The sequence below is a fragment of the Leuresthes tenuis genome, unplaced genomic scaffold (assembly GCF_036924035.1).
Source record: "Leuresthes tenuis unplaced genomic scaffold, fLeuTen1.0.hap1 SCAF_6, whole genome shotgun sequence".
NCBI lineage: Eukaryota > Metazoa > Chordata > Actinopteri > Atheriniformes > Atherinopsidae > Leuresthes > Leuresthes tenuis.
This window is the reverse complement of record NW_027325360.1, coordinates 14,105,249-14,130,842: the sequence shown is the minus strand read 5'-3', so window position 1 is coordinate 14,130,842 and position 25,594 is coordinate 14,105,249. Positions and strand designations below refer to the sequence as shown.

At 39.8% G+C, this 25,594-nt stretch overlaps 2 protein-coding genes across 4 annotated transcripts in view; both read left to right on the top strand.

The window, feature by feature from the left end:
- Positions 1–2,882, top strand: part of dock8 (dedicator of cytokinesis 8) — a 52,444-nt gene extending 49,562 nt beyond the window's left edge. For all 3 annotated transcript variants that reach the window (XM_072387743.1, XM_072387742.1, XM_072387744.1), the window contains 2 exons: positions 556–726; positions 1,408–2,882. In XM_072387743.1, coding sequence (XP_072243844.1) covers positions 556–726; positions 1,408–1,459 — 223 coding nt within the window. In that variant the 3' untranslated portion in view covers positions 1,460–2,882. The remainder of the gene's footprint in view (positions 1–555; positions 727–1,407) is intronic.
- Positions 2,883–3,589: 707 nt separating this feature from the next.
- Positions 3,590–25,594, top strand: part of aopep (aminopeptidase O (putative)) — a 69,032-nt gene continuing 47,027 nt past the window's right edge. Inside the window, exons 1-8 of the mRNA XM_072387741.1 lie at positions 3,590–3,667; positions 4,618–5,501; positions 5,741–5,910; positions 6,714–6,966; positions 7,775–7,991; positions 8,358–8,482; positions 24,065–24,278; positions 25,315–25,421. Of these exons, the coding sequence (XP_072243842.1) occupies positions 4,669–5,501; positions 5,741–5,910; positions 6,714–6,966; positions 7,775–7,991; positions 8,358–8,482; positions 24,065–24,278; positions 25,315–25,421 (1,919 nt within the window). The 5' untranslated portion in view covers positions 3,590–3,667; positions 4,618–4,668. The remainder of the gene's footprint in view (positions 3,668–4,617; positions 5,502–5,740; positions 5,911–6,713; positions 6,967–7,774; positions 7,992–8,357; positions 8,483–24,064; positions 24,279–25,314; positions 25,422–25,594) is intronic.

Sequence of the window (25,594 nt, the reverse complement as noted above, 5' to 3'; positions counted from 1 at the left end):
CGTGATACTGTACTGTGAGCAATAACCACAGTGGCCCTCTGCTTAGCTCAGCTCAGCTCAGATCTTTTGGTGCTTTCCTTTATAACAAGGCATTGTGCTGTTTCCTGTACATAAGGCAGACCGGGATTTTTAACAGCTAGTTATTTCACCTCCGTTGCTATTTTAACTGTGCTGTTTGTCACTTCTAGTCTAGCTCGCATTCTTGCAGAGGTACTTGGAAGAACTCCAGTCGGCACATAAAGATTCCCTACAGTCTAATAAACTGGAAACTAATTTAGAGATCTGGTGTGCAAAAGACTCAAATGAATGTCAAGTAGTAACTGGATGTTGACAGCGTGGAATGTTGCAGGGATTTCTGAAGACTTGAGGAGAGAGACGGAATTACAAATAAATTGGTTTGCCCATAATCGCTGTTGATGCTCCACTTAACATGAAGGTTATTGTGTCAAAGAAAGGTGGAGGAGTGAAGTGAACTACAATTTGTCATCTCATGCAAAGAAATGATGTTTTTCCTTTTATAACTGCTGTCACTTTGCTCTGCTGTCTGTCTTGTAGATGTGGCGAGGCAGTTGAGAAGAATAAGCACCTCATCACATCGGACCAGAAAGAGTACCAGCAGGAGCTGAAGAAGAACTACAACCGTCTGAGAGAGAACCTGAGGCCTATGCTGGAGAGAAAGATTCCTGAGCTCTATAAGCCAATCATCAGGCCTCGACTGGAGAACAGGTAAACCGAGCCACCGAGTCAAACTGCCAATGCTGTTTTGATATGAGGGACTGTGGTGAAAAATCCTCGCTCAAAATCACAAGGAAAGTGGGAAAAGTGGAACTGATTTGAAGTCCAATGACGTTGTCCTGGTCACCTCTACAACTATTGATAACTTAATCAGCATGAGCAATGTCATAATGTAAATGATCTCTGTAATGGGGTCTATTTTGAATATGCATTGATTTTCAATTAGTGTATGCAGCAAAGGTGAAAAGTTAACTCTAAGTAATTTTTAAGGCATACTGTGATTATTTTAACAAAAGGAAAAACACTTGATGAGCAGATATTTGTTTTGATGGGTTTAATCAATAGAATAGCTTTTAAGGAAATATTGTTCTGTCCTTTTTGGATTTTTTTATTATTTTTTTGTTTGTTTTTAAATAACTGATATCTGAATCATGACCATGTCTAACATCTGGGTAATGGTGAAACAACAAAGAAGCTTGGTGGCCAGTCAGGTATAAAAACATCTGCCTCTGATGGACCTTTTGTCATGTTTTGGAAATGGGCGGATGGGGTGAGGGCACGTTTTAAATCTGGCACTATAATTTGTGAGATGTAAGCTTTTTTGTCCCTTGCTGTGTTTGCTTCACTTCCTCCTCATCATCAGTCCTTTTGTTGTATTTCTCTCCTCTTCAGAGATTCCTTCAAACGCCTAAGCTTTCGCAGACCTCAAGAGGAAAACTCCTGAGATGCCACTGCTTGTCTGAAAGTTTTACAGAGAGAGAAAAGGGAAATTGTCACACAAATGAGGAAAAGATGAAGAGAACTGCTGTTGAAACCTCTGAAATCCTCTGCGCTGATGCAGTGTCCAGAATGGAGGACTCGGTTTTGTGGAATCCCACAAAACTGAAGGAGGCAAAAGGAAAGTGAACACAAAAATTAAGGGCAACGTGTAGATTATTAAGCATTTCACTGTAAAATCTTAAAGTCCTAATAATGCTGCAAACATTTCCTATGAGCTGGACAGAAGTTCTTTGTACTTCTTACAGGCACTGAGCTTGTATGAGTGACAATCGGACTTGTGTCTTGATGTATATAGTGTACAAACGTATGAATGAATGTGTGTTTGTTGAAATGCTGTTTAGGGTAGAGGCTTGTAGTGCCATATTGAACTCACTTTTTTTTCTCAGTGATGATCGATAATCCTGTTTGTGTTGAAAAGCCTTTGAAATTCTACCCTGGGCATTTATGCATGACATGTCAGAGCATCAAGAGCAAGGATCTATGCACTGGAGAAATGGGTACAATTTCCTGTGTTCACTCTTGTCGTTTTAATGTTAGACAGCATAATAATGTTAGACAGGCTTTGTCGCTAATAGAAGACTTAAACTATTTCACAGGTGGCCGAAAGGCCCTTCTGAGACAATAAATTACTCATAAAAAGCCGATCAAATCCACACTTTTGTATATAGTAGCGATATCCCATCAAAAAATGACCAAGATGTTCAAAAGGGTATAGAAAGTATTTTGCATTCGGTGTTATGGACATTTATTTTTAGATCAATGACAGCAATAATGACATAGATTGGACATTTCAGTAGGTTGGATTCATACTGCGACAGTCTTTTCCAGTTGTTTCAGCAGCCGTTTGTAAAAGCCACTTAAATGTAATTCCTTCCTGATTAACTGAAAAGTCACTCCACACAGCTGTGCTTTGCAAAGCAAATTATGTTCATCTCTTGTTTCAGAGTGCATTTTAGGGGATAAATAAAGACGACCAGATTTTTTGAGTGGCTCATCCATTTGGTGTTATGTTGCAGAACCTACTGTATGTCAGTCATGTAAATGCACAAAATTGTTTAGAAAATGGGAATTAATTTTTTATACATTAATAATGCTCATTTGAATATTTTTTCTTGGTATTTATTTGCTGCTGAATGTTTTGAGAATGGTTTATTGAAATAAAAACATTATGCAGCATATGTATCAAATGTGAGTGCTCATTCAAATGCATACCTATTTTTGAAACATTATGCAAGATGGTGTAATGAGATATTTTGGTGGAAATTCTTTCATACCTTTTGTGTTTTAATGAAATGTGGAACGTTTACTTGTCATGCAGACAACGCTGTTGAAAAACCTGAATAAAACTTAATATATGCACACTGTCACCACTGGTTGGCTATTATTTTATTCCTGTCTGAAAATGAATGTACTCTTTTTCGTGTCATATGTCTCTTCTTTACTATACTGTTGTGGGGGATGAATGATTCACCATGAATTATTTGATACGGCAAATTACACTTGTATAAATTTGTAGCATCACGTTATTGCATCTCAAGTACTAAAGGCAAACTAAATGGGGATACTCTGTACAAGAGTGGATCCTGTTACTCTTATACCATTAGATTAGTTTTGCTCATGTATTAATGCAAAAGCAGCATTTTATCACTGAAGTTAGTTGAGGTGAAACTTTTTTTAATATCCTTTTTTTGTATTCAACTTTTCAACAGGTTAATTGTATAATAGTTCAGAAAAAGTGAGTGAAGCTTTCACAAGTGTGCTACAGCATGATTAAAAAAAAATCTGTTGACTTTTTGATTGATCTTCTTCATTTTCGGTTGTACTTTCAAACGCAAATGTAAGCAACGTCTTATTTAAAGTAAAACATAACTTTATTTCCGGAAACAACATCCTCAGATTATATTTTCAATTGTCTTCAGATGTCTTTCCTTTAAGCAGCACATTCACTGTAACAATAATAGTGCGTACAGCGTAATATTTAAGCAAGAAAATATAATAAAAAACATTAAGATTACGGGCGGGGAAACTATTATTGATGAGGAACTACAAGCTGCTACCGTCGCGTAAATGTGACGACATCACTACAGGACTTCGGCACGACGATCACAACTCGGTTTAGACATAATTCAAGTCAAACGAGTACGTGTCTGCGGTATGTTTTTTTTACATTATTTTTCAGCACACGGTTAGCTTAAGTGAATCTGGAGATTTTTGACAGCATCGCTTCACCGGCATTTCAACACTGAGCATTTTTACTGATAGAGTTTGTCCGAATTCACGACTGTTATAAAGCCGGGGGGCTCTCATCAGCTGGCACTTCAGTTTACGAATCTCCCCATGCCACTTCAGTGATGATATAAAACAAGAGTCACGATGCTAAGGCCATAGATAATCCCTGCTTCCACACTGGTTTGTGATTAAGCACAAAAAATAAATGTAACACTTGCAGCTCTGTCTAAACCCTTCGCATCATAATGTTGTTCAAGTGCTTGAATTATTTGTTCACTACTGGTGTGGCTTACATACCACAATATATTACACTTACATCAAAGTAATGGCATGTTTCTATTTCTACTTTTTCCTGTTTCTGTACTTGCTGTACTTTTTCCTTTCAAATATATTTTAACCAAATAACCTCTGTCAGTTTCTGCTGTAAATGGTAATTACACATCTGCCAAGCTGTCTACATGCCATCAGCAGTCTAAATACAGGGACTGTGACAGCAACATCTCTCATACTCATGAAAGCTTTGATGTACTGCACAAAGATAGTTTCTTTCACTGGGCTGAGGTGTTTTGTTAATACTGCCTCATTAACACTGATCAAAATGGGCTCATGCAATAGTTTTCCTGTTTGGAAACATTAGTGGAATGTGTGACCAGATGGGGTTTGACACTTAAGTTTGAGCTGATTTTGAGCAGACCCTGACAGATTTGGCTTCATGACAGTGCACATGAACAGAATTAAGTGTCTCAGCCCAAGTTAACTTGTGCAAATATCAACTGGTAGCTTTGTCTGGAACATTCACAGTCATACACACACTATGGTAAATGCAAACTTTACCCTAAACAAGAGATAAACATTTAAATTGTGCTCTTACAGTAACTCCTGATTTAGAAATCCTCTGCTCAACCTTGATTTCTACGGTGTGACATGGAGCCAGACGGGACGGTAAACCCTGACGCAGATGACCTTCCGCTCCGAGCCAATACTAACCACATACTTGTAAGACATTACGCGTTGGACCTGACGGTTCTTTTCGATAGCAGGCTCATGGGCGGTCATATTGTCCTGTTCCTGGAACCTTGCTCTGGAGTTAGGACTAAGGCTGACGATGACATTGGACCTGGAACCGATGAGGGTGTTAAGGATGTTGAGGCTGATGGGAGTCAGGATGGATCTAGATTTCAGGAGGTGAATACAATGGAGGAAGGTGCAGCAGGATGTGGGAGGCCTGAAGCAAAGAAGGAGAAGATGTATGATGTTAAAGAAAGAGACGCATCTGAATTAAAGGCTGTGTGTGAATTCCAAACTGCAGCTGTCACCAGCAACATTCAGTCCTCACATTTGTGGCACACCACCAGTGGGAGTGATTTCACCTTAATACTGGACTGCTGTGACCTTGATGTATCAAAGGTGGAGGAGGTTGACGTTGCCTCCGTGTCAGCCATGTTGGGCCTCCTACCAGAAGCTGCTTCTGAACAGTCAGAGATCATCTCAGCAAACCAACAAGCAGCCTTTATTCAGAAGCTTTTCTCCATGCCCTCTACTCAGTGGAATCAGAAGCGCCAGTTCTTTGCGCTGTGTAGCCGTGCCCCTGGTGTTGAAGATGGCGGCTCACTGCATTTTCACAGAGACCAGTGGAGTCTGCAGGTGAGGAAGACAGGAGTCACATCACCTGAGGAATTCCCCCGTGTTATTAGGATCTGCTACAAGACAAGACCATCTGGGGGCTCTGTGAGGTGGACCAAGGACCAGGACAATAGGTTAGTCACAGGATGCATGTTATACTGTTTGACTCCCTGTTACAGTTTTTAAAACTGGAAAACTTTGTTTTCTGCTGCTCAAATCACATTAGAATATTCTGATTAATAATTTGCAAAAACACACCCAAGGATATTTTGCTGTGTTCAGAGTGGAGGTGTCCTTTACTTGTGTGTGTGTGTGTTTGGTAGGGCTTTTGAACACAGGATTGTTTATGATTTACCATTGTTTACCCTTCCAGGGTGTGTGTTTACACTGCAGGTTCTCCCATCAACAACCGAGCCCTCTTCCCTTGCCAGGAGCCGCCTGTTGCCATGTCAACATGGCAGGCAACCGTGCGGGCCCCCAGTCGGTGTGTGGTTTTGATGAGTGGGGAAGAGCAGGCTGTTCCTACTGAGGATGGGGACTCACGTAAGCTGTTTTAAAGCTTCAACACCGAGTAGAATTCTAGTAGATGTTAGTATTATAACCTTAAAAAGCAAAAGCAGAAATCTACCTCTTGTTTTGTGCAGCATGTTACACCCTGTATAGTCAAACTCTTCACTGGAACATGTGGCATAACTAATTGCTCAAAAATTAAAGTACATTTAATGGAATTGCAAATTTGGGTGTTTGTCATAACTCAACACTTAAAGCAAATTAGTCTAAAGGAAATAAAGTGCTTTTAAGACAGCGTTGACCCCTAATGCATTTATGAGATCAGGCTTATGTTTTTTCAAATTAATAAAAGGAGCTTGTAGAAACATGCAGAGCACTGACAAAAGTCAAATTTCCTATTTGAAGCTGAACTTTGGTATCATATTGGCGTAGGTATTTAACAAGAAAGTCTTTATGTTGCCCAGTTTCAGACTTCTGAAAGCTCTGTTCACGTGTCAGGTTATTTCAGCACATCAGATAGCCACAGTGTTGACATCTTTTTATCCCATACCAGTCAGAGCTGTTAGTGTTGGATTACTGTAAAAATGATAGCGTCATCTTCTTGTCCGAGCCTGAAAAAATGGGAAATAGATCATTGCTGTAACACTAGATTCAGGGATGGATCAGATTAGTACTGCAGAAAATGTTGATGGAAGTCTAACTGAAGATTTGATAACTCATACATTTGGATATTTTTTGATTGGCATTCAAGATTTGAATAGCTTTTTGCAAGTTTTTGAGAGATGAATACATCAGTTTGACTTTTCCTGATATTTCCTTAATTTCTCGCTGTTTAGATTTTTTAATCTGGAATTACTACGTCACAATGCCCATGCCTGCGTCCACCTTCACTTTGGCAGTGGGCCACTGGCACCAAGTCACAATGGAAAGTCTTCCATCATTGGAAAAAGACGTTGGGGACGGGTCTTACTCTGGCAAGAAAGACAAACTCAAGGTTGAGTATGGGAAATGTACCGAGGCTGAGCTTGTGTCTGCACTTGGAAGCTCCTCTACTGAAGCAGCAAAGGACTTTCCACTCCAGACTGGCAGGTATGTTATTAGTTTTCCTGTGTCCTTTTCTTCTTGTTGGACCTCCTCCTCTCTAGACTGTTATTAACCCAAGTCTGGCCCTTCAACATTCCATGGGGAAACTTTCCTTTTACCATTCCAAAAAATGGCTCAGTTGAAGCTAGGGTAATAGACAGAGTTCAGAGTGCAGTTGGCTTTTTATGACAAATGCGTTACACCTCGCTCCATAGTACACTGGTTCCACTGGCCAGCAGAAATTATCTTTGGAAAGAAAAGTATAGCCAGTGCTTTTTTTTTTTCCTGGAGAACAGAAAATAAAGTGTAGGTCGGAACATTACAGAGGACCACTTCATTGTAGGCAGGGCAGGGTTGGGCCGGGGTCTCCCTCTCCAATGGCCAGGAGGTTGGCAGGTCTGCCAGTGGTTTCCAGTAATCCTCCTCCTCCCCTCATGGTTTCCCTTCAGCAGCAGCCCAACCAAAGCCCATGAATCTCCAACTACGGTACAAGGAAGGTCTTTATTTTCAGTGAGTGGCTGGAAGGAAACTTGGCTGTCGCCTGGCATCTTTGGAACAGTTCAGATGATGAGGGTGGAGTTAGGGTTGGATATTAGATTATATGAAGGAGATTGCATGATCTGATATTTTGGGATACTTGTGGCCTTTGTGATGCACTGTATATAATCCACATTTCCATTGCTGTCATTTCCATACTTAGTAAAGACGGACTGCACATTGTCTCAAGATTTGTACATAATTTCAATAATGAAATGAATTAAATCATCGTTTTTTGACCTTCGATTAAATTTGTCTTCCCCTTTTTAATCTACAGCTGCACAGAGAAGACCACCAGCTCAGATTCTGCATTCTGTCACTCTTCCCTCGAGGATGAGGAGCTCTCTCTAACTAATTATTCAGGCATGGTAGATGACAGCATCTCTTGTTCCCATGGCGACTACCCTTGTCGGTTTACTGAGCGGTCGGCATGGTCCCAGCGGGTGATTCCACATCGTGTATTTAGCCCTGAATGCCTGCTGCACAAGGCCCAGGTGGAGTTCTGACAACGAGCCACAGAGACTTCAGCTGATTATATTTTATAAGATTAGATGAGACAGTTAGCATGTTTAATGGCTGTGTCAGTATGCCAGAGGTTTTCAACCAAAAACACTATTCCTATGAGGGCTACATTTTTTGGGCTACTTTTTTTGTTCTCTAAATGTATACACTGGAACAATTTATCATATCAAACGTCTTTGCTTGTTAAGTTAAAAAAAAAATGTCTTCAAGAATAGTAAGTGGTAGATTTATGTGGAAGAGCAAAGCATACACTCATAAACTATATTATATCCATATATATATGCACATTTCAAATTGAAGGGAATTGTGAAATGTTTTGTGAAACTCTGTTTTTGCAGACTGGAGTCCTCACACTGTTGCCTCGATGTTTGGCTGCAGCTCATGCTGTTCTGGGGGTGCATCCCTTTCCCCGCCTTGATGTTCTTATGGTCCCAGCAGGGTTTTCCAGCCTTGGCATGGCCAGGTAATGACAATTCTGCCTTTGATTTGAATGTGTACAGTGAAAGAGAAAACAAGCAGTGATTGCTTAGGCAATTTCAAGCTATATGGAAGAGAACTTTAAGGGTATTTTTCTTGTAAGGCTTACAATAAGCACTATAAAAAGATATCTGCACAACACTGTCATATTGTTCCGTCAGTTGGTAATTTAAACAGTCACCTTTGTACTCAGGACATGCAAAATAATCTTAGGAATAATTTTTTTTTATGTATATATCTAGTTGTCTGATTAATTTACATTCAAGTCAAATATTCACTCTCTGCTGTGGCCTTTGCCAACTCCTGAATATTTGACTCATAACTGCTCATGCTCCTAATTATACACGAGCTTTTAACTATATTTTTCCTAGTTGGTGAATAATATTTTTTTCTTCTAAAACTTGGGTCTGATGTATCTGAAAAAAACTGAGAGCAGTGCCACTTAACTAAAAGGGAAATTGTTCAGTAACACATTCTTATTATCATTATATATGTGTCATTCTATCTGCTGTTAATAAATAGATTTCTCTGGTATTAGGAGCCACAATCAAGCACTTGTTTTTCGACTTTATCCTGCTGTTTCTGCTTTGGTTTTTCGGCTGAAGTGCTCTGGGTTGCATGATTAATGACATCCTTCACATTTCAAAACCCCCTCACTCTGTCTCAATCTGCTTTGTAGAGATGCTTCTCATTGAAATTCTCTCTAAATTAAGGATTCCAACCAGAACTCCTTCTTAACTATGCTCAGTTGCCTGTCATTGCCCCTCTTTTCCCAATATTACTACTTTCAACACTGAACTTTGAGGCTTCTGACCTTTTAGCATGTCCCCGGTACTTACAAAAAGAAACGTTTTTTTTTCAGTGGTGAATTTGAGAGTGACTGTTGCCACTTTTATATTTTGCTCAGCAAGAATTATAACATTAAAATTGACCAGCAGGGTTAGGATAAAGCCAAAATAAGTTATAAATGAACTCTAGCAGATTGATAAATCTTCAGCAACCCCAGATTTGTCCACACACCATCCCTGTCTTGCTTCATTATCCCATAATAAAACCATGATTATTCTACACCTTCTCTCACAGGTCCTATTTAACCCCTCCTAACAGTCTCGAACCACTTCGCATTTCTGTCCTCCAGCCTCCTGACTGTGACCTGGACACCACTTACAGTGGGGATGTGAACGAATAATCGATTAGTCATAACAGCGCTCATTGTAGACTACTGTTTCTCAAGTCGACTAATTTTTGTTTGGGACAGGACAAGACTTAGATTTCACTTCGCAGGGACGCGCCACTGATGTTTACGGCACTGTTTCTTCAGAAATGAATAGATGCAGCAGTAACAGAACACTGCTACAGCAAAACAATGTTTAGATTATTTCTATGTGCTTCCAGATGCAGACATCATATTTAGTTGAAGTTGGTCTAAAATGACGGCACCAAAGCAAGGATGTCTTATTTAATTAAATTCTTGTTGGCTTGACTCCTCTCCTCGTGTCCATCCTCACCTCCTGCGCTTGCATCTCTGGTGAGATGGACTAAGACGTGCAGATGAGCTGGTGTGCACAAACTAGAAAATGGGATAAGCGGATTGACTCAGCGAGTCAGACAATTGGCCACTTGTTATACATTTTTTCAGGTGAATTTCAGGTGGCCCGTTGGCTCTATGATTCACATGTGGGTGTGTTTTTGTGAACCTTTGGTAAAGGAGTGGAGGCCAATGTGTAGGTGCAAAACCACAGGATGTTTGCTTCATGGTCTAAAAAGGATTCTCTTCTCTTGATTTTCCGTTCACCCATTCTCTCCCTTGCTTTGTCATCATTCTGTCCTAAAAATTGCATCTGTTTGTGTCCTGCCTCTGTCTCTCTTTTCCAAACCCTCCACCTTCTCTTTGCTCCTTTAATATCCCTCAATCTTCAAGTCCCAATTGCCATCATTCTCTGTCCCCTGCACTTCTATATTTGGTCAATCGCGTCTTCTTCTTTCCTGTAGCCTTTGCATACCGTGTTCTTGTGGATGGAACTACATGGTATACTATATGTTTACTAACTGCTAGCTTTGTAAATTAGATTAGAGTTGGAAATTGTAAAATAAGGCCATCAATCTCTTGCTTTTTTAAAATGTAACTAAAAAAGCAACATCCCAGTGTGCAATCGCAGTCTTGCTCTCTCTCTGTCTGCCTTCCTCCTTCCCCTTGTTGGTCTCCCTGGAGAAAAGTAGCCCTGGCAGGATATGAGCTCATACCTGAATATGTATCCTGCATAAATTTCTGACGTCATGGCCAAGAGTGGTTTATATCAGAGATATTTTGAACAACAGAGGGCGACGAGCGGGTCTTAGTCTGGAGCGCGTTCTCAAATGTTCTTTGATCTATCTAAAAAAAATGTTCCCGGTCTTTTGAAAATATCCCTCTCTGCTGTATTTATTTTGAATATACTTCAAGTGCTGACATCAAGGCTGCTCTGACGGATGTTTTCTTTTCCTTATGAGGATAACTCCCAGTCACTTATCCTTCTTTCTTAGCTGCCCATGCTCCACTTAGCTGCAGTTGACAGAGAGGAGATTTAGGACATTCATTAAGCTTCAGACAGCACCTGCACTGACTCCCTACAAAACAGTGCATAGTTCTGAAGCCAGCGTTAACTCAACTGCATCCTCCCCTCAACACTGGTGGTTTAGCTCTGGATGCCCTTGTGCTTAACCACAGGGCTGCACTATAGGAAGACTGGGAGGTCAACCAAAATTGAAACGCAGATTAAGACAGAGATGAGAGAGAGAAATTAAGAGAGCAAAGGCGGGGTTCACAACAGGCCAGCGGATCCCCAGGATGTGGGAGAGGATGTGTGGATTATTCCCAGCAACAAAAGCTATTAGCCCCTGGAAAGACTTCAGAGACTGGTGCTATTTAATCTAGAGATTGGGAGGTATGTGGGCCCCAGTTGTTGGGATCGTGCCAAGCACCGTTTTTGTGCACTGCCCCAGTGGAAACAGCAGGAGTGGGGGGGCTATGGGCCAGGGAGCTGTGGTGAGAAGACATAAAGCTGCTGTAGTGTGATACACAGAGGGGAAGCAGAGGCAAAGCAAGGGGAGGAATCACAGCGGCGTGAAGTTTTTATTCCGAGATACGAAGGGGAGGGCAGGAAACTGAAGATTAAGAAGTCAAGTAAGGGCATGTCTGTGTTCGAGGGTTGTGCCACGTATGCTCTGCACCCTCAAGTTGTTCTGATTCCCTCACACACATAATGAAAACTTCAGTTTGAATTCATTTTCATGATAGAATGTGAGCTAAAACGTGCTGTGTTTCGACACGATCCATTTTTCTCTAGTATGAGTTCAGAGTTCAAAAGCAGTGCAAGTTATCAACAGTTGCATGATTGCTTTTAGTCTGTCTGACCTATTTCTTATCATCCGCCTGTTTCTGGCTGATCACGTGGCAACTCAAAGTAGAATATAGTAGTTCTGATGTGTTACCTCTACCCACGCTACTAGTAAAACTTTTATTTTAAAATTCAGGAGCCAGTAAAGGGGAGGAAGAAAAACAAAAGGTGGTTAAACATTGATAGGAGAGTGTGGACATGGGATAAAGTGATGTCTGTGTTGCTGTCAGACAGCACAGCAGGGGAATCCCTTAAAGTTAAATCTGCTTCCAGGCTGAACAAAAAGTCCATTGTCCTGACCGATTGAAGGGCATGAAAATGATGTAAACCGAAGTTTAAAATACAATGGATTGGCTTTGAGTTATCATAGTCAGACCACCCACTGTTTCCTGAACTTTAGTAAGCAGTAATAATGTATCAGATTTGTACATTTGTATCTACTTCTGTCTGACTTAGCTCATACTTTTTCTCAACTCTATTCTTTTTCTAATGCATAATCTCTCATCACATCGAGACAACGTCATTTGCTTCTGACTGGGAGTGACAGGAAGGGCATGGTATTTCCTCTCGCTCTTTGAAGCTGAGGTCTGTGTGTCCCAAAATGCTGGCTGGACATGCAGGACAAATCGCATGTGAAATCACTGTGTTTGCAGTGTACCCATTTGAAAAAAATGTCTGAGATCCCTGAGAGAACGGTGCTTTCCCCCAAATGTTGAAATAAATCTTAAATAGATTGAATGATGTGGCTTTTGTTTTGTTTCGCAGGAGACAGGCAGATTCTTGTGCATGTATTCACATGACTGTGTGTATTGTTTCGAATAATGATGAAAGGACGTGTATATACTGCAGTGGCATTATATCAGAGGAATGCAACAAATCATTCATAGTTGGTCATTAACTGAGCCAGATCAATATTTGATTCTTACTTGTTGCTGTTGCTGCTCTACGACAGGGGAAAGGAGGGCAGCCACACAGGATTGAGTCTGATAAACCCACACACATACAGAATATATATCTATCAGCCTATTCTATCATTATCATCATTATTAACAGCTTTTTTTCTTTATTGTCATTTCTCAAGGTGAATAACAAGAAACAGGCTGTACAAAGAGTTAGGCTGAGATGCTCATCCAGCTAAATACATCATTTTCCATATGACATTTCTCATCTTGTTGTTGTGTTCTTTTTATTTGATAGGTTTAGGCTACCTGGAGAAAAAATGCCGTGAAAAAGAATCAAGTGGTTGGACTGCTAGTTCCAGTTGCAGTGCAGCCAAGCTAGGCCCGTCATATATCTGTCACAGGCACAGCTAAAAATGATGACTGGTGTATGCCTCTTGACCTCTTTAAGTGGCACTGGAGGATTTTCAGCCTGACTTCAGTTGATTGCATTGTTTGTTTATAGGTTAGCAGGATGTTACATCGAGCATTGGTCCCCGTTGGGAAGAAGTAGTGAGCTGGAGTGCCGGGGGAGTTAGTACTCCACAGGATAATCCCCTGCTGTCCTGGAGCCCTTTTAGTGTGCCACCTGAGCTGTTTTTCATCTTTTATAGTCCAGGCAGCTGTTTTGCATGTTAGAAACCCAGCAGAAAGGCATAATAATCACACTACTTGGTTGACCGGTTCCCAAATCATAACAATAGTTGATTGATGTCTTAAATTGATGTTCTGCTTGGGTTGGGTTGGGTGTAAAGTAGTGTGTTTGTCTTACACTGATAAGATTAGACACTGATTCCCTGTCAGTGATTGGTTCCAGCTACCATTCGTTTTGATCTCTTTTTGTGTTAATAGACTTAATTATGTCATTTTGAAGTTTTTACAATTAATTTACTTTTATTTATATAGCACCACCTAACAATACATTTCAGGGCACATCACAGAGGAAGTGAACAAGTTAAATTCAACTCCAATTAATTGCAGTCTGGTTAATTCCAATTCAATACAGTTTAATTCAGTTAATTAGTTAGTTAAAAAGTTGTCCAGCTAAGAAACAGATTGCATCAACTGCTCAATTCGGTTCAATCCCCGCCACGAGGATAGAGGGGTAGACAGCAGATAAGAGTTTAAAGGAAGAACTCCCCTTTGACAGGACAGCATAGAGATGTAAACAAACACAAAACTATAGGCCGTAGATACCTGCTATGTGAAGGAAATTAAAAGCACTAAGTTAATTAAAGCAATAGTGTAATATACACAGCAAGGAAAGACATCAGATTGAGGAGAGGCGCTTAGTGCGTCATAGGAGGTCCCTGTGAACTTTAAAGTAAAGTTTAACTTTCAAGAATGACAAATGTTTCACCAATTTTTAGTTTAATTGATGGTGCTGAATAACAGTGGTTACATTGCAGTGTCAGTAAGGCTTCAAATTTGTATTGGAATAGTTTTTTGTTAGCTAAAATGTTCTGATTCATCTGTTTCACTGGTTTGCTCTATGGTGGTTTGTTATACAATATATATCTGTCCCCATATGCCAACAGTTAAAACAAGAAAGGGATAAGACATTTCTAGTTAGCTTTTTTTCAATCCCTAATCTTAATTTAAAATTCAAATGGAATGAAGGAAAAAAACGTGAGATTGGGATCTCGGGCCTGAGATATCACACTCCAACCTTGTTTTCCTGTCCGTCATGACTTTGTTTTGCCTTCAAAGGCGTTCCTGCAACGTCACATTAACTAATCTCTTGACATTTTTGGAGCTTCTTTCGTCGGCCTCTAAAGCACGACAATAAATTTGTGTGTATAGCTGTGCGGGGCTCAGACAGAGGTTTTTTTTTTTCAGCAGTTATATCCCACAATTGTAGGAGCAGCCAAAGAGCAAAAAGATTTTTCATTCTTAAGTGGCACTTTAAGAAATTCCTTAAAAATAGCTTATCAGCTGCAAAAATACCTAAGCAACGATCTTAAGTTTAAAACAGTTAATATATCTCTAACTGTAGCTGAAGTGCAGCATGGTAACATTAATGGCAATCCGTGAAGTAAATTAGTGTTTCATGACCAGAAAACAATTTATCATTTGTCCAGCTGTTTACAGTCTAGTTGCTCTACTATCAGCGTCTGTGGTCTTCCAGCCCCTTCACAGCGAAGGACCACGTTTTTATGCAGCAAGATCTTTCTTCTCTGTTACTGGTGAATCCATGTCGATAAGGTAGTGGGAAGCTGCATCACTCATCATGTCTCAGTCTCCTTTACCCCACTGATAAACACTGGTGTGGAGTTTTCTGTCTAAACAAGAGAAAGAAGAGATGGGATGACACATTTGGCTTCCCGGCAATGTGCAGGGTGACTGACCGCACCCATGTCAGGATTCAAGCGCTCGTACAACATGAAGATCAGGTCATCAGCAGACAGAATCAACATTTAGCCAATGTCCCGTTAGTTGAAAACTTAAGGTGCTTTGTGCAGTTTATTTCCGTCCTATCAGCTTGATTTGAATTTGTTCGCAAATGACATTCACATTTCAACCATAACCTTTAATTTAAATTATTAGTCCGAAAAGCGTGCAGATTTTTAAAAAATCGAATGTAAAAACGAGTGGAAACTGATCGTAATTGGGAATTTAGAAATAAACTGTAACTCTTGGTCAGCAGTAAAATAATGTATGATGCAAGTGAAAATAGATTTTTGAATTTGAGCAAATCCATTACAATCTACTGTCATCTATTTAAAAAAAACACACAATATAAAATGCTAATTAGACACTGTCAATGCTAATCTGAACCCACCTCAGCGCTGAGCATCTGCCCCAATTTTTTTTGGCAATGGTGAATCACACTTCCTGTCTCTTTGTTGAGATTTGCTGTCCCCTTTTCTCTGTTCCTTCTTAGTCCATTTCTTTCCTAATCTTCCCACTGCTCTCTCCCTTCCTTCTGATGTCTCTGTGGATTTCTTGTCTTTCTGCTCTCTTCTCTAGTCTGATCAGCAAAGTAACCCTAGAAGTGTGTGACACAGACCTGCTCTTTCAGGAGGCAGTTGGAGAGTTCAGGGTAGGGAGGGCAGCATGTGGGGGGTCAGATTTTTTGGCACAGAGGACAGCTGTTAATCAAATGGTCAAGGATGAGGTGTTTCTTTCTTCCCACCTTGAGTGGATCTCCCTTTCGACCGCAGGCACACAAAAGATCCTGGGGAGTTAAAAAGACAGCACATGCGTGCTTGCACCTGGACAGAAGGATTGAAAATGTCTTGTGTGTGCTTTTTTTTTAAGTGATTACAAGTAGTTAAGGTTTTTTTTTTACTTTAACTTATTCTTCTTTTCTCTGTCATTCTGCTTACTTCCTGCTGAAGGCTCACAGGAAAGCTTCAAACCCCATAAGCTGAGGCCACTACCATCCATCTCCTCTTGCTCCCTTGTCTCTTCTTTTCTTGCTCAGACCCTCCTCTGTACTCTTAATGAAGATAGCAGGATACTGTTAAGCAAGTGTTTTGTTATTGCAGAAACATTCCTTTCCCGTTATCTTGGGTCAACTTTCACTCCATATGCAGTATATTTTACTTGCTATAGTATAGTATATTCTCACAACTGAAGAAGCTACCTCTTCTGTTGCTTGAGAGCCGAGAGTTATGTATTGTGTCGTGTTTTTTTTTCATTATATTTGCACGACCTGTTGAATGTATAAAACCTATATCTGCAACTTACATCCAGCATTGCTCTCTGTAACTCTCTGTGCCATATGTGCTGTCAGCAGATATTGGTCAGTGATTGATGTGTTGATTTGAACAACTCTCAGATGAGAAGCTGCTGGCAACAGCTGGCATATAGTACTACATTTAACAGTAACACAGGCACACTGTGCCATAACTCTGGATTAGAGTCTCTGGCAAGACTGGCCTGTCACTGCACCCCCATTTTACTAACACAGGATACGTTCCCCTGAGTGATGGATGAGCCCATTGTGGGAAGTAGGGATGCTGCTGCTGATCTTCGCGTACATCCTGGGGCGTGCAAGTGACAGTGGAACCTAAAGGCTGGAAGTAATTTTATTTGTCTTAGGAAATCTTGACACTTAAATGTCTGTAGGTCATCTGTCTACCAAATTGAGACATTTGAAACAAGTGATTAGAAATGCCCTGTTGTATTGCTGTAGATGTACGAGTTTGACTTTTAGCCCTGAGGAATGAGATAAGCTGGTGGATTTTCAATTTTTGTTGACTAAAAAGACAGATTCTTACAAGAAAATTTACCACAGGAACATGAAATTACGTGAAATTAATGATAGAGCATTATAGCTGCCAAATAAGTTAACTTGCTGATTTTGATTTAGTAGCACTAGTGTATCTAAGCACACCTTAAAGAGTGGTGGCTCTGTTTTACCATTTTTTTCTTTTAATATATATATTGAAGCACTGAATTTGTAAGCTGTAAAAAGTATTTATATTAGACACCTTTAACTTGCATGGTATCAGACATGGTAACAGACAGGCAGCCCAGTCAGGTGTCAGCCTTAAACCTCCTTTGAAGAGACAGCTCTGCTCACTGGCTAATTTCACTTCGATCTCACCTTCATCCATCTTTCCATTCTGTCAAACACTTCTCATATAGCCTTACAGCACTGAGCCGTCTCACTTTCCATCTCCTCACTGTCTCATTCTCTCACATTACATAAGGGAGAAAAAAAAAATTGGCTATTTATTACCCCACAGGCAAGAAAGTGTCTCAAATTATAATCCTGTGAAACAGATTTGTCCTGTCCTTTTCATTGAGGCAGTAGTGTAAGCCAAAAGAGGGAATCTGAGTGCTGTGTGATGAGTGATGGGGTTTGCATGCAAATGGTAACAATGATACGGGAATGTGGGTAATGAGAAATAAATGTCATGTCAACAGCTCCCTTAAGCTGATTGACGGGGCCTTGTTAAGACCAGAATTACACCAAACTCCATTGCAATAGCACTCATTAAGATATTGTGTGTGCCCCTTCTTAAATTATCCATGTTAAAGAGTATTAAGACAGTATAGGTGTGTGTTTAGCCTCTTGTGTTGTAAAATTGTTGCTGTTTGGTCTCTAATGAATTGAGAGTTTGATGGCATTAAACCACAGAAAGAAGTGCCAGTACGTGTCAATGCTTTTTTAATTATGCACTCCAGCTTCCTGCACACACACAATTACACTCACTAGGACATTCCTGTGTCATGACATAATTGTTTTTTTTTTCTTCTGTCTGCACTAAACAGGGAACAAAGTGCACCATGAATTTATTTCTTTTTTTTACCTTAAGAAAAGATGGATCAGACATCTGCTGTCATTTTACCACTAATTCATATTGAGAGTAGGCTGTTTTCAAAACATGGGGGTTTATGAGTGGATGTATTTGTGGTTGTTTATGTAGGTGCTCTGGACACAAGTATTCCTGATATCATGTAGTTATAAAATGGCCCACATGATACCATTTATTCTCTCAGAGCTTAGTGTCAGTATATGCAAGAAAGGGTTTCACACCTGTGGTCTTATCCATTATTGTACTTCAAAGCCTGCCTCTCTCCAGACTCAAGGAACAAACTTGCGTCCTCGCACCAGATGACCTCTGGTGTCATTTCTATTATTTATTTTCAGGCTCTGATGCGATGAAGTGTATGTAGGTGGGGCGGCTCTCTGAGGGCCTCAGCCTGGCTCTTGTTCATGTGATCAGCCCCTACATGGTGTGGCATTTGGCCTGGCCCTATGGGGCCCCGTCTGGGAGCAGAGAGCTGTTCTGCAGCCAGTCTGGAATGCCAGACATTTGAAGTCAGACTTGTTAGAAAAAAAGAACGAAGGGTGGTAGGAGTTTGGTCAAACCAGCTCCTGGGTCTAAAATAGCACACAGACTCTGTGTTAGAGGGAGGGAAAGGAGACAAAGCCTATTCCCGTAAGCCAGGATAGACCAGTCCTCCAACCTGTGTGTGAATGCAAAGGAGTAGACAAGCTTTATTTTTTGGGTTAGTTGTCTAACGGGTGCTTTTTGTCCATTTATGTATTGGCCTGTCAGTGTGCCTTAAAAGTGTTTCTGTGTTTCTGTGTCAGTGTGTAGTTATGTGCACAACAGCATCTGTTTCGTGTTGGCTCAATAGTTCAACAGTAATCACACCCGGGAGATGACACTGCTCTTGGAAAATAGCAAAATGTTTTACACAGGATGACAGATGTCACCTTCTTTCCTCCTTGTACCTCTTTTTTTTTCTCCCTAAATATCCAGCAGTTTATTTTGATTTTATTCGATTTCATCTTTTTTGTCTGTTGTTCAGCGTGTCGCTGTTGCTCATACTCTCTGATTTTACACATCTAGTATAGACACACTCTGCCCTCATCATTTTTTGCCTTGTCCCCCTGTCTCATGGGGCTTTTTTACTGGTGTCCCAGCAATAGGCTGAGCCGGGCTGGGGATGTCAATTACAGGACTATCATAAGGCCCCTGCTGCATTATGCATGGAAGTGTCCCGCTGGGGGAAAAATGGCCTACAGCCAGTAACGATGGATGGAAGGATGAATAATGGATGGAGAGATGGAGGAGCAAGACACTATTGCAATCTGTTTCTTACCAAATTGAAGATTTGCCCTGGTTCACACCTCTGAAGCCCTTAGGCCAAACCAACCTTGATATCTCAGAGTTGTCAGGTTGTCGTGTTAGAAAGCACAGGAGGACTTTAATCAGAATTTCATTTTGTGCGTTAAAACTCAATGGGGTACCTCCATCAAGGGTCTCACCTGAGGTCTCTGTTGCTCTATGCCATTCACTGCGATCAGTTCTTTTTTTTTTATCAAGATATTAAATCATAGTTCTTTCAAGCCCCATGACATTCATAAAATTTGCAGAGTTTGAGTGTTTTTTAGTGATTTCTGCATAGTTTTCTCTGAGACTGTTAAAGTAAAAAAATACATGGAGAGACTAGAATCTATGTTTGGCAACCTTCAAATGTCAGAAAGTATAATTCCATATAATTCCCCCGTTTGGTTCTTCAGAAGAGCAAAACTCTGTCAAGGGAAGCAGAGAGCAGAGCTTTATTACACCCACAAGGCAATTTGTTGTCCAGCTAGCAGCTAATTAAAAACACTTAGACATCATGGACATCAAAAGGTGACACAAAACAGGGCTTGCTAATATGAATTCATTTTCATGCTGTAAATGTGACACCATTTCAGACATTCATCCATTAAACATTAAGTTTTGGTAATTCTGAGGATATTATTATTTTTTGATAATCAGAAGGTCCTGTCCAAATTTGCCAGTTTGCCCCATCACTATCATGGATGTCATTGATTTATTATTTACATAAATGCGGCACATCTTATAATAGACTTTTCGTTCAAGGCTCTCTCGCAGATTTAACATCTGGAAAAGGTCATTAACACAAAGTCTAATGATAAAAAAAAGTCTAAATAAGTTTACTGGCAACTACTGAAGGTGAACTTACGGTAGTTTATGAACTCACCGCTGAAATCCTCAGTCACAAACAGAGAGTATGAGCTCCTAATAAGCTGCCAAAGAGTTGAAAATGTAAAAAAAAAAAAGTTTTTATCATACTTAGTCTCAAACTTAGTCCCCAAGTGTGAGATACACAACACTGAGGGGTGCAAATTAGTCAAAAATAATGCACCTGAACATTTTCTGGGAGCAACATAATAACTACCTGACAACATGTCACTGTTTTCAAACTGTTTAACTCTTGCTTAAGCGAGAGTGAGGTGAAATAGCAGAGGTAGAGGAGAAAGGGAAAGTAGAAAACAAACTGTGGTCAGCCTGGAGCAAAGCTGTAAATGTGAGAAATAAACATTTGTTAGATATCCTTTTACAGTTGTATAACTTGAAAGCACAAATTAACATGGCCACACACCTCCACACAACCTCATGGGAAGACACAGTGGTTGGATTGTTCTATTTGTGGAAGTCGCAGAAAGAGCCTGTATATGTGTAGCACAGATGTCCACAAACAGCAATATGAACTAATCGCTTTTAAAAAATTGTTCTTACACCTGCTCACTGCCACTGGCTGGTGTCTGCACACAAAATATCTTAAACACAGCAAATAGGACATGAAAATGGATAACTTATCTAGAAAGATATCTGTTGTAATTTTTTGGAATATTCTGCTTACTATGCTTTAAGGCTATGTGATTGAAGTTATTGGCATAATTTGTTCTTCAATAAATAATTCATGAGATAAGTTTGTGAAATAGCTCAATGGGAGAAATCAAAACCACATTATATCAGTGGCATTTGGGACAGTTTTGTCTTGCAAATGAATGCGCTTTTATTTGAAAACCACTAAGACTTTAGATCGCTCACCAGATACAATGGTAAAAGATTAAAGGTGCGCCTACACAGCGATTACATATGCATGGATCTGTGTAAAAGTCTCCTCATGCATTTATCCCTGACAGGTCCCTGATGTCAACTAATGTCTGTCAGTGTATCAGCGAACGTGAAAGATGCCGTTGTTATTCATCACCACCGTGGTGGGATGACACTATTTGTCACTGTAGTGATGGATTCCGTCTCCCTCAGAGGAACATGTGCAAGCGCCGTCTCTGAAAGGCTGTCTTTGTGTTTCACACTCACTACCTCACACACACAGACACACACAAATGCAGTGCTGGAACTGACAACAAAGGCATGCTTATCCAATTGTGGGGGAAGAAGATTAGGCCACAAAGAAACTCATAAGGCTAATGTTAGCATCTCCTGCTCCAGTGAGAGCCTTTGTTTGTGTAATCAGGAAAAACAAGGAATTAGATTTGTGATGCTGTCTCAGAAATGATGCCCATGAGACCCCATTCTATGATGCTGACATGTTCCTAAATAATAGAGGGCGACAGCATGCCTTTTATCTGATGTAACAGTCCTCAGGGAAATAAGGAGTAGTGGTGCTGCTCAGATGTCCGGTTTGGTTCTCACCAAAAATAGGCTGTCTGGCACACCTGTGTCTTTACTATGTGATTTCCTTTATAATCGACTTTTCTTGTCACCATAATTAGGTTATGTGGAGGAAAAAATAACTCCTGTGGTGATTTAAGAAGCTAATCTTGTCTTGATGAGAACAGCTCTCTGTTATTCATCAATAGCGACAGCATGTGGGCTTCTGGTAGGTGTGGGAGTAAACTGTCACTGCAACAGGTGAGATATTTGTAGCTGTGTCAGTAGCTGGCAGTGGGCTCATACTTTTTCACATGACATTCTTTTCCATTACTCTTACATCCAGGTGACATAATGACTATGCTTTACAAGGCTGGTTAAAGTCACATAAAACACAGAGTTATTTCTTCTGTAACATATAGTTATCCTTAACATATTTGTCACAGGAGTAGGATGGTAAAAAAAAAGCCTTTTAAAAAAACCTTTTCACAAGGAACCTGCAATCCGCCATAAATTACCCTGCAGATGTCAGGTCAATGGTGCTCTGGACACTTAAGATCTAGAGAGTGTGAAAGGATCCCCAGACAGTCTGGTGTTGTTATATGGGCCAGGAGAAAGAGAGACTATTCATTCACACCTCTACAACCTTTTTGCCATTCTTCTGTTGAAGAATAGCTTTCCTCTCACACATTGGCGGCCCTAAGCCCCTCAGGGTACCAAGAGCTTGTTGCAAAAAAAAAAAAAAAAGGGGAGGGGGGGGGGCATTCCAGAAAAGTCTTCAGTCATGAACTTGGCTTTGACATGTCTCTGCGAATTGGCTTGTCAGCTCATCTCTTATATAATGTATAAAAATATATCTGAGAATTTGCAATATGTACAATTCTGTTATTCTCTTAGGTTTTAATATGCAGAGTTACACAAATGTTTTTTAAACAGCGGATTGTCCTTTTTTGGTCTAGCTCCTTTTTTTTTCACTGCAATTTCTCAATCACATATCATCCTTGTAGTAACACGTCTACAGTCACCACACAAGGTTAACACAAGATCAAATTATTGCTGCAGAAATTTAAAGGGAAAGTAAAGTTGTTGTTTTTTTTACTGTATTTTAGTAGTGTTTATCATTCTGAACTCATTGTTTGGTTGTGTGATTATCTGGTGTGACAAACTGCATACATGTTTGTCATTGTTTTACTCATATCTTAAAATGGCAGTGGAGTGCTTTTGGCTTTGGCAGAGGATTCACTCACAAAGTAACGCTCGAGTTTTATGTTCTTTTGAGTATAAAAATCTGTTACCCCTTATTAGTTTGATTTATTCATTTTCAATATTCAGACTTGGTGCACTCGAAGATAGCGAGCCAACTGGTACATGAATGAGGTGTGGCACTGTGCTTATATCAGCAGTGAAATATTTGCTGCAGGCAAGCGTTTAGCAGTGAAAATACTTTTCCTGTCAAACCTAAAATTTACTTTCTTAATTGAGAAGAAAGGGAAAGTTGAAGGGTGTTGGCTTTTTAAAAAAGGAAACTGTGATTTGCACACTGTGAAGTGGTGTATATTAACATGGGTTTGCAAACTGTTTCCCCTTCAGTTTTGGTTTACTCAGAGCTTTTATGAAATGTTCTTGTCAGCTAAAAAAAAGCGTAATGAGGCACTTGAAAAGTTAACTTAATCGTCTATACGTAAGAACCTCATATCTTTGAAATATTTCAAAGCGCTTTGTGTGACGTGTCATCAAAATGTTTTGAAAATAGATTATTATCAATGCATCGTGGCAAATGCCACTTGAGATTTACATATACTGTTCCTTGGGATACACTTAACTTGCTGTATGATTATTCACAAACATATATTTCTAAAAGTCACTTTGTAACAGTCCTGCAAAAGCTATCAGAATTGCCTACTGTAGGCTGGAAGTTCAGTTTCTACAGCTCGGTTATGTCTGAAATGAGTGCTTCATGAGTAAACTGTGTTTAACTAAATGGAATATAGAGGATGGAGAAAAGGTTGGTTAGTTTGTGACTCCCATGCTAATTAGAACACTCATGGGTTGTTTGTACATGACATGATCAGGCTCGATTTTCTGTAATTATAGGTGTTGAGCATGACATCAGTAATACATCATTTTGGAGGGAACTTCTTTGTATTGTATTCCTTTGATTCCAATAATTTAAGTTGACCTTTGTTGCCTTGTCTTTCCCTTTCATTCTGAACCTCTTTTATTATGAAAACCTTTTATTCCCTAGTCATTCAATTTTAATCTCCAATTTAGTTCGCTTACTCTTTCGATCCCCTTTAGAATTAATTAAATTGCCTTTATCCCTATTTTTTTTATCCTTAACTGTAAGTAATGCCATGCCATTTGTCTTCCACAGCCCTCATATGATTTTCCTATCCCAGAGTGTGTTGTATGATGAAAGTCCTGGACCTGGAATGAACAGCTTGTCTCTGTGTGGGTCCCGGATTTGCCATGAGATTGCCCATTCCTGGTTTGGCTTGGTTATCGGGGCCAGAGACTGGACTGAGGAATGGATCAGTGAGGGCTTTGCTACCTGCCTGGAAGACATTATTTGGGCCAAAGCACAACAAGTACAATTCACCCTCATATGATTGTTATTGTCTTTATGATAATATGATATGTTATGATAATAACTTCTTAGCGGCCTCTTTAGGCTAGTAAACAAGAACTTTTCAATGGCAATATAAGTTCAATATAAGTTCTCAATATGCAGCTAATATATTTTGAAGAAGATACAGCAGAGACTCAAAAAACACTTTCTTGACATTAGGATGATGCAGAAACTGAAAAACTGCTACATTCCAATTTTCCTTTTTTACTTCAACAGCTGCTCCAGAATAGATACATTTAACTGTTTTGGTTGGAATGCATCTCGACAGTAGTTGGCAGTAAGATTGCTGAGTTAAAACCATTAATCATCAAGCTAATGGGGAAACATGTCACATGTCATCAATACATGTCCAAAAAAAGCATAAACAAGAAACAAAAAGTGAGTTTGTGAAAGGTCAGAGAGGTTTGGCAAGCAACATGAAAGAGAAAATATTTTATAATATTATAAGCACAGAGCCTACGGAGAAGTAAAAATAGCATCCCTCGATAAATGAGTATTTAAAAGGGTGAGATCATGCACTGAATTGAGAAATAAAGAAAGTGAATAAAAGTTCAGTCAAGTGTGAAGAGTTTGTACTTTACACGGCTTCACGTGCCCTTCACAAATTAGAAAAAAAGAAAACAAGGGAACAAAAGAAGTGGGTGTAACACTGGTATGTACACTTGGTTGCAACACATACGTCAGCTGTAATCCTGGAGTTGATGTGCATGCAGACCTAATCCTCCTTCTTGCATTCCCACACCATTTAGATTTTCCCCAGTGTTTTTCCTTTTGTCTGTACTATTTCATCATGACACCTTTATGATATGAACTTGGCTCTGGTAAAATTGATTCACCCATACTGATTCAAACATGTTGCCAAAATCAACAAGATACAGAGGCAGAAATGATGATAAATTTTAAATGGATTATTTGTGATTCTTTCATAATATATATATATATATATATATATGTATATTTACATGTTGGTTCTTTCCATCTTTCTCTCTCTTTAGCTCTCTTTGCAAGAGACGACAGAGCAGTTTGACCTAAAGGCACTGCTGAGATGGAGGAGACTTTCTGATGAGTTGCAGAACTCAAAAGAGGAACTTCAGATCCTCAGGTGTGTGTTTCTGTTGAAATGCTTTAACATTTTGTGTGCTTTAGTAACATCATGAAGGATAACGAAACAGCACTGGAGTGCATTTGACATTTACTTGACCCCAAATACTTTACTAAAATGCGGTGATGGAGGTGTTGCTAACTTCTTATTACAGGAGTCAGTGTAACAGTTTA